This window comes from Drosophila erecta, unplaced genomic scaffold, assembly GCF_003286155.1.
Source record: "Drosophila erecta strain 14021-0224.00,06,07 unplaced genomic scaffold, DereRS2 tig00000021-arrow-pilon, whole genome shotgun sequence".
Lineage (NCBI taxonomy): Eukaryota > Metazoa > Arthropoda > Insecta > Diptera > Drosophilidae > Drosophila > Drosophila erecta.
The window spans coordinates 1,824,496-1,832,571 of record NW_020825198.1 but is presented as its reverse complement, the minus strand read 5'-3'; the positions used below and the strand labels follow the sequence as shown (position 1 = coordinate 1,832,571).

The 8,076-nt window shown below is 52.3% G+C and overlaps 3 protein-coding genes across 4 annotated transcripts; 1 reads left to right on the top strand and 2 right to left on the bottom strand.

Annotated features, from left to right (window-relative positions):
• LOC6545947 (PAX-interacting protein 1) lies at positions 1 to 3,673 on the bottom strand. Of its 2 annotated transcripts, XM_015158150.2 has the most exons (5): positions 3,413 to 3,673; positions 3,162 to 3,296; positions 1,269 to 1,705; positions 1,026 to 1,197; positions 1 to 584 (listed from the first exon to the last, which is right to left on the bottom strand). In XM_015158150.2, the coding sequence occupies exons 1-5, from the start codon at positions 3,528 to 3,530 to the stop codon at positions 181 to 183; spliced, it is 1,266 nt and encodes a 421-aa protein (XP_015013636.1). In that variant the 5' UTR covers positions 3,531 to 3,673; the 3' UTR covers positions 1 to 180. The 2 variants fall into 2 exon arrangements, with proteins under 2 accessions (XP_015013636.1, XP_001971207.1); XM_001971171.3 differs by lacking the exons at positions 1 to 584; positions 1,026 to 1,197; positions 1,269 to 1,705 and adding exons at positions 1,723 to 2,296; positions 2,358 to 2,918 and having other exon boundaries at positions 3,413 to 3,672.
• A 163-nt stretch (positions 3,674 to 3,836) lies between these two features.
• On the top strand, positions 3,837 to 4,705 carry LOC6545946 (protein JTB). The gene is made up of 2 exons (XM_026976722.1): positions 3,837 to 3,941; positions 3,998 to 4,705. Exon 2 carries the CDS (start codon positions 4,048 to 4,050, stop codon positions 4,504 to 4,506), a length of 459 nt encoding a protein of 152 aa, XP_026832523.1. The 5' UTR covers positions 3,837 to 3,941; positions 3,998 to 4,047; the 3' UTR covers positions 4,507 to 4,705.
• Positions 4,555 to 7,977, bottom strand: LOC6545945 (patj homolog). Its single transcript, XM_001971169.3, has 2 exons — positions 6,049 to 7,977; positions 4,555 to 5,987 (listed from the first exon to the last, which is right to left on the bottom strand). Exons 1-2 carry the CDS (start codon positions 7,597 to 7,599, stop codon positions 4,923 to 4,925), a joined length of 2,616 nt encoding a protein of 871 aa, XP_001971205.1. The 5' UTR covers positions 7,600 to 7,977; the 3' UTR covers positions 4,555 to 4,922.
• Positions 7,978 to 8,076: the final 99 nt, after the last annotated feature.

Here is an 8,076-nt window from a genome sequence, read left to right as displayed (position 1 = left end):
TTCATTAAAAAAAACACATGTTTAATATTCAAAAAGGCATAACAATGACAACAAGCTAAAAGGAAAATGCATTCCCAAAACAGGAAAACAGCGACACACATACGCACGATTAATACGATAAAAACCATTGAAAAGGTGACAAAGAATATTTGAAATGTTACAGCTACGACGAAGGGCAATCTACTCCTGCTGCACCGCCGTCTCCTCCAGGTTGCAGAAGACGTTGCGCATCTTGTCCAGGTCGGGCGGCGCGGTGTCCGGGTTCCGGATCCACATGATGTAGGCCTGCTTGTCGGTCCGGGTCAGCGGCTTGAAGTTGCGAGGATTCTGGGCCTCCTCGTCCTGCAGCTTGGAGTTGTAGCGCGCGTAGAGGAAGATGCGGTATCGCCAGTTGTCGAAGGTCTGCTTCCACTCGCTCACGTGCTTCACGGCGCCCTGGGGCACGGCGTTCAGCAGGTTGGACAGCTTTTGCCAGTAGGGGTCCAGCGCAGGATCGTTGCGACGGTGGTCGTTGATGAACTGGTGCTGCTGCAGGAAGTGCACGTACAGCTCCTTCTGCCGCTTGGACATCCGCTCCTTGCGCTCTGCGGGCGAGAAACAGTTCGACTCATTAACACCATTGTTATTCAAATGTATGTATTCACTGTCAAATTAATGCAAATAATATGCACCTGATGCAATTAATATGCTCTAAATTGGTTGCCGCTTTGTTTATGAACATCGCGATTGGAGTCTTAATGGAAAACCGCAATTATACTTAAAATTCATTTCGAATCATTTGACAATACATCGGAACAATGCCACAACTTGTCACTAAATTGAAGAAGTATATAGGAAGTACAGGTCATCGAAAGATGGCATTTGGAATGCGTTTGGTAAAGATTCGGAAAACATTTCCCAGATCGGCGGAATAAAATGTTTATATCGCCACAAGTGCAGTATGTTTAAAATTAGAATCAAAGGTGCTTGCCTTTATGGTAATTTCTTTGGTTTGTTGCGAGCACTATTTAAAAAGAGTCACTTACGTCGAATGTTGTTTGTCGTAGTAGTGCCCATGGCCATGTTGACACCCTGCTGCTGCTGAATCTGTTGCTGTTGCTCCTGCTGCTGCTGCAGGAGAGCCAGGTGATGTTGTTGCTGCTGCAGGTGTTGATGCTGCTGCTGTTGCTGGATTATGTACTCTTGCTGGATGCGCTCCTGAAATAAGAGGGCAGATCCAAAATATATAACACAAAACCGGCACACATGCCAGACATGGACAAACCCACCTCGTGTTGCTGCTGGTGCTGCTGTTGCAGATGTTGGTGATGCGAGGTGGGCGGCGGTGGCAACGGCAGGGCTGCGGGCAGAGGAAAAGGCGGTGGCGGCTGCGAGTGCGGCGAGTCCGGCAGCTCGTCCTGCGTATCGTAGTCCATCTTGGGCGAGCAGGCCTCGTAGGCGGGCATGCCCAGCTCCGCTGAGGCAGCTCCACTGCTGGCCTTGTCGATCCGATACTTAATGCTCTCCTCGTGCTCATGCTCAGGCTCGTGATCCTCGTCCTCGCAGTGTGGCAGAGCCATGAGCGGAGTGGGCGCGGCCTCCAGCACATTGCTGGGCTGGCACAAATTGGTGGGCTCCTCGGGCGTTGGCGAATCGTTGAGCATTTTCTGGTCCGCACAGCTGCATTGGCGATTCAGCACATAGTTGTCCAGGGCGACATCGCAGACTGGAAAGAATAAGTATGGAATATAGTAAGTAGAAAATATAATCTCTAATTGCATATTTTATGTGTAATCTAATTCAAGGTGAAAAACGCGATTTCTTTCTCTTAAAAAGTATTGTATTTCTTAGCACTAGTTAAAGTACACATTAACAGATTGATTTTTGCACTTTGATCCCATCTAGTAGTCGTAGCTGTTAGTTGCCGTGGTAGACTCGTCCAGCGGCACGAACATGTCCATCTTTTCGAAGTCCTGCGGCGCTATGTGCTTGTGGCTGGTCCACATGGCATACGCCTTCTGGTCGGTAGCTGTCAGGGGTTTGAAGTTCTTCGGAGCGGTCGTTTCCGACATGCTCAGCTTGGAGTTGTAGCGTGTGTACATGAAGATGCGGTACCGCCAGGCGTCGAAGGTCTGCTTCCAGTCTTCCACGTTCTTCACGGCTCCTTGGGGAACACTGTTCAGCATGTGGGCCAGTTTTGCCCACAGTGGTTCGGTGAGGCCATCGTGCCGGCGATGGTTTGAAAGCATGCAGGGGTTGTCCTCGAAAAACTTAACGTACAGTTCCTTTTGATCCTTGGACATGCGTTCGCCGCGTTCTTTAAGAGAATTTTAAAGGATTAAGTTCGGATTTACGACTGGTGCAAGGACTTCTCTCACTTCTAAAGCGACTCATCAGACCCGGCGTGTAAGGCGACTGTTGGGAGGCATTGGGTGCATTCATCGGCGGCAAAGGATGCGTGTAGTTGGGGAAGATCTGCTGACCCGGCAGCATCTGTTGCTGATGCTGTTGCTGCTGGGCTTGGTGCTGTTCCTGCCGCGCCAGGAATCTTGAGGCCCGCTGCAGACGCTCCGCCTCCGATTCCGACTCCGACTTGGGTATAATGTCCATGGGGTCAATGGCCTGAGTCATCGATTCTGGCGTCCGTTCCGAGTAGACCTGTCCCAGGCGAAGTTTGTGAGAATTGTCCGTGGGTTCCGACACCGAGTTATTGCCCTGATGGTCCAGTGGCGAATCCACAGCCTCCGAGCTCATCCCTAGGGCCGGAGAGGTTGGCTGGGAGCCAGGCACATATTCGTGGGCGTGGTGCGAGGCGCTTTCGTTGGAACGCTGCGGCAGTGGCACATGGTGCTGGTGCTGATGGGCGTGGTGCTTTAAGGCCGCCATCGAGCAAGAGGGCTCGTAGGAGAGCAGCTCCTTGGCGTGACCATCGTCCAGAGCTGCAAGAGGGAGCATTTTACAATTTGGGTTTTATTACAGATGGCAATCGCAGAAACTTACAAGCGAAGCGCACGCATCGTCTACATAAACACAACTGATCTACAAACAAGTCCGGACTCGGAAACTCCGGAACTCCGCGTCACCGCGACACCGCGACTCCGCGACTGCGGGTTGCCCGGAGTCACTCGAACGCTTAAAAGCTAATTGAAACGCGACTTAGCCGTAACTTAAACGCTATTTACCTTGACTGATCTCTATAACGAAGTTGGTGAGGTCGTGCCTCTGGGCCAGATAGTGCAGCAGCAGCTCGTCCGGGATGTTAAAGCCGATCTTCTTGTTCCGGAACTCGAAGTTGTAGATCCCGAAGGCGGCGCGCACTGTGTGGCGGGATTTGTTAGTTTTATTTCATGCTTAGCGACCTAATCACTGGGGGGCTCCGTGTTTTTGGACACCACCCCCTCCCCTCACCCTCCCCATCCACACCATTGCTTACCCACGTTCTTCAGGTCCCATATGTTTAGGTTGCGGTTCTCCTCGGGCACCCCGATCATCAGCAGCTTCTTCGTGTCGCGAAACTGAAACGGAATTATGATCCCCGATCGCAGCACCATTTTTGAAGCGCCCACACACGCGATTTATAAAAATTTTCACAAATTTCTCACGTTCGCTTTGTGCTCGTCCTCCGTAATTGTTTTGGTCTCCGTTTATTGTCGTTCGTAAACAGCGAACTAGTTCCGAGCTGCGAGCAGTCTGGTCACACACCTGCAGTTCCGCGAACCGGCCCGGAACGAGAGGCTTAAATGATTGCCTAGAAAACTATTAGTATTTTTTCAATGAATTTATAACGTTAATCAAAACTATAAGTGGTATGCATGTGCAAATTTTAACTTTTTATACAATATTATCTGAAACGCCAAACAAGAACTAGTTCCAAAGACGGCTGCATAAAAATAAACGCTTCCGCTTGGTCACACAGGAAAGCTGATTTCATAGAAAGGAAAACCAAAACAAGACGAATCCGAGTAAACCCGTCCATATGCCTTGCAACTACCCACTAAGCATACTATGCTTCTTCCAGGTTGAATCCAACACTTGCTCCAATACGAGAGTTTGCCGCCCGCCTTCACAATGCTTGAGAACTGCCAGCGACACCACATGCTCCTTGGACTAGGAGCCCTAACGATGGTCACCATCCTCGTCCTCTTCGTGGAATCCCGATACGCGGCAGAAGGACCACGTCGCCGAGAGCCGCAGTTCGTCATCGAGGACAACTCCACCTGCTGGCGGAATGAGAAGTACACGATTGTGGAGGAGTGCCACCCCTGCTCCGAATTCGACATAGTCAGCAGGAGCCTGGGCGTCTGCATCCACACGCACTACAAGGAGCTGCTGCGCTGCCAGAGTGGCGAGATCGTAACCAGGAGCTGCGACCGGGTGGCGCTCATCGAGCAGATGAACTTCCTGAAATTCGAGGTGTTGTGCTTTGTGATCGGATTGCTGAGCTACCTGGTCAGTTATGCCCGCGATCGAGTCCTGTCCAGGCGCAACTACATGAGGATCGAGCGACAGCTAAACCGCGTGCAATAACCCCCGCCAAATCATCCATTCCGTTCCCCAAGTGATACTCATTGACCGTACGGAAGGTACATTATTTAATTTAGTTTAAGTACATACACTCTGGAAATACCATGTTAAAATTCATTTGCTAATACTAGGGGGTTTAATATATTGCATACTTGTGGAATGCTCGTTTTCAGGGGACAAACACAATTCGGTGCTAATAATATGCATAACATTTTGATTCGGTAATAACAATCGGTCCTGTACTTCTGGCATCCTTTCAAATTGGCAGATTCTACTGCCTGTTTTATATTCGTAGAAAATATTCAATAACTAAGCCCTAAAAAGCTGTTAAATTCCGATGCGACCGCGTTTGATTGGATGCAGAAACAGGTTTAAAGATTCAGCTGCCTGGAATGTGTGGAATTCTTCGTTATAACTCCCTAATTCCGCCAGTCGGGAATCAGGTCCGGTTCAGCTCCCATGGAGGCAGTGGGCGGCATGGCGGGCGGAGCCACTGTGGGCAAGGCTGGAGGCGATGGCTGCGCGTCCAAGGTCTCCTCGCTGGTGGTGCTCGCGTTGCTGCAAGCCTTAAGGGAGTTGTCCGTCATGGGTAGCGGTTTGGCCACCCCAATACGGACCACTCCCTTCGAAGCACCCTTCAAAGCCTGCACAGCCTGGTCCAGCGAGGCGTTCTCCAGGTTAATAGAGTTCACAAACAACAATCGATCTCCGGGAATAAGGCGTCCATCCAATTGAGCCACACCTCCAGGCACCAGAGAACGGATTACAATCAGCGTATCGTTGGGATCCAGCGGATCTTGATAATCCAGAATGGAGAAGCCCAAGCCACGGTCGCCTTTGACCAATTCGATGATTTGAGGTTGGGACGACCACATAGCCAGTCCGGTTAGTGGCTCCAGGGAGCGCGACTTCAGCTTACTAAACGACGCAGCAGCGGCAGCCACTGAATCCCCATCGGCCACGGAGCCCGCGGTGGCCAGACTACCATCGGATTTGGCCTTCACCAGGCGATCGGTAGCAGGCAGGAGGTTCTCAAAGTTGTTACTCAACTTTTTCAGGGTGTCATCAGAGAATGGGAGAAGCGAGCTATTCCTGTTGCGACCGCAAACCATGCGCACATCCAGCGGCAGTTCCTTGAGTATAGCCACCACCTCCAGGTGGTTCATGCCCAGCAACCGCTCGCCGTTTACCTCCAGCAATTCATCGCCAGAGCGGAGTACTCCATTCACGCCTACGGGTCCATCGGGCAAGATTGAACGAATATAGTGATGGGGTCGTACCTCGCGCCCTCCTTCTACGTCCACGGTTCCCTCCAAGGAGATTCCCAATCCGCCGACTGCGAACTTCTTAATCTGGGCCACAATCACCTCCACATCGGAGCCCACAATCTTCTGCCACTTGCGAATAATTTCGGTTTCTGCGTCGTCTGACAGCTCCGGATCGGTGTAGTATTTGTGACGGGTGATCACACCGCTGTTCTTGGCCTATAAAACGTTCTTCCGCTATAAGGTTTGCTGCTGTGTTACCCCTTTAACTAATACTCACCTCTGTCTTATCCGCCAATGGTGCAACTTCTGTGGGTATGATCTTTGTGGAGCCATCCAGGGAATCCCTTACTGCTACCAGTTGCTTACCCGCTCCAAAGGAGCTCAATGTGGTGGTTGTCATTGTGGTGACCGACGGCGGAGTGGTCATGAATGCTTCTGGCGCTGGTAAGGCTTCCTCTTCCAACTCCCGAGTGATGCTACGTGATGGTGTAGTTGTGGCCGAGGACGTTGTGGCTACGGGCGTGGGCATGGGAGCCCTTGAAGGCGTTCCAGGAGCACTGGATGGAAGCTTGTCATTCGCAGCGATGGCCTGTTGCAGTTGCTCGAATTTGGGGCCCCTCAGGTAGCGTTCCAAGCGGAGGTTCACCACCTGACCGGACTTCTTTAGCAGCTCTACGGCCTGGTGGTTGGAGTAGCCTTGCAGCGACTGGCCGTCAACTTCAATGATGCGATCGTTGACCCGGATGCGACCACTCAAGTCCGCCGCTGAACCGGGCGAGACGCTCTTAACGAAAATGCCAGACAGCTCTTCTTTCTCACAAACATAGCCGGCAATGGTGATGCCCAGGCCATTGGCATCCTTCTTCAGCTCCACTTGAAGCTTCTCCGTTTCGGGAAGAGCAAGCAATTCCTCTAGGTCGATGCTGGGATCAATTAACATGGAGGTCTCACCGCGATAAACGAAGCGATCGTCTTCCGTGGTGGTCTGCGGAGTTGAGGCTGTCGAGCTTTCGCCAAAGATTTCCGGATAGCCGGTAGATATAAGGTACCGCTCCAGCTCGGCAGGATCGACTAGGACGCGCGTGGGCACCACAGCAGTGCCCGGTTCCAGGGCGTACTGAGGCGTGGGTACGCTCTGCTCGACGGGACGGGCGACCACCAGGCGGACGTGGGTTCCAGACTGTCTCAGCACGGCAGCCACCTGCTCAGAGACCATTTCGTGCAGGTTGACGTCTCCAATCTGGAGGATGTGGTCGCCCGAGCGCAAGCGTGCATCCTTATCGGCGACGCCCCCCGGCAGGATGGTTTTTACAATCACCCCCGAGTTGCGAGCTCCAATGATGCCGAATCCGAGACCCGTGCCGTCATTGACCAGCTCTATGGCCTGGATCTGGGCGTAATCCGTGGCGTACAGATCCGCCACTCCGGCGCCCTTGGAGTTCTGGCTCTGCGGGCGCGGCTCCTCGCCGACGCCTCCGGACTTATCCGGACTGCCCGGAGCAGAGTGGGAGTGCGACGAGGATCGCTGTTCGTCAAAGTCGTACATCACCTCGCCGCCATTCAAACTGAGGACAAGGTTGCCAGCCACATCGATGTCGAAGTCGTTGGGCAACATGGACGGATGCTGGGCCAGCTGTGCGTTCAGCTCGGACAGCGAGTCCTGCACGTGGACGATGGTGCGGAAAACGGGATCCTGCAGGATGCCCAGAATGGTGCTGAGGCTCTCGGCCGTCTGCATCTGCAGCTTGGGGTCGTCGGACTCATCGATGCCCTTCTTCACAGCCTCGATCTGCTGAAGGGCGCTGGAAATGTCCGCGCTGAGGTGCATCTTGTGGCAGTAGGCGTGGCAAGCGAGCGGTCAGTGGAGCGTGGTCCCCGTCTCTATCCCACTTCCGCTGGCGTTTCTATGGACTTCTGGGGTGGGGGCGTTGTGGCGTTGGCACACTTTGTCCTAACTGCAAAACGGGTAATCCGATTTGGAATCGAAGTGGGACAGCTCCGGACTTGTTACTGCGCCGTGTGGATGCCGCGAGGTGTTTCCCCGCTCCGTTGCACTCTTTTTGGTAGTCACTTGCTCTGCTGCTTTAGCAATTGATTTTTAATTATCTCTGGATTGGAATGCCAAATGCATTTTCTTTTCTCGAACAGCTGATGGACAGGGTTGCCGAGCGATTGCGTTGTACATCGATAGGCAATCGACCTAGTTGGAAAAGTTGCCATCTTTTTAAAATCAATTCAAATTTGACCGTTACATCTGTGAATGGCTATTTATTATCACAGTTTATTATCAAAGTAGCATTTTCGT

Coding starts and splice junctions, on each gene's coding strand:
- LOC6545947 (XM_015158150.2), bottom strand. CDS start 3,530: ATGGTGCTGCGATCGGGGATCATAATTCCGTTTCAGTTTCGCGACACG. Junction 1,706..3,161: donor CGTTATAGAGATCAGTCAAG/GTAAATAGCGTT, acceptor TATTCTTTCCAG/TCTGCGATGTCGCCCTGGAC. Junction 585..1,025: donor TACGACAAACAACATTCGAC/GTAAGTGACTCT, acceptor TCTCGCCCGCAG/AGCGCAAGGAGCGGATGTCC.
- LOC6545945 (XM_001971169.3), bottom strand. CDS start 7,599: ATGCACCTCAGCGCGGACATTTCCAGCGCCCTTCAGCAGATCGAGGCT. Junction 5,988..6,048: donor CATTGGCGGATAAGACAGAG/GTGAGTATTAGT, acceptor AACGTTTTATAG/GCCAAGAACAGCGGTGTGAT.
- LOC6545946 (XM_026976722.1), top strand. CDS start 4,048: ATGCTTGAGAACTGCCAGCGACACCACATGCTCCTTGGACTAGGAGCC.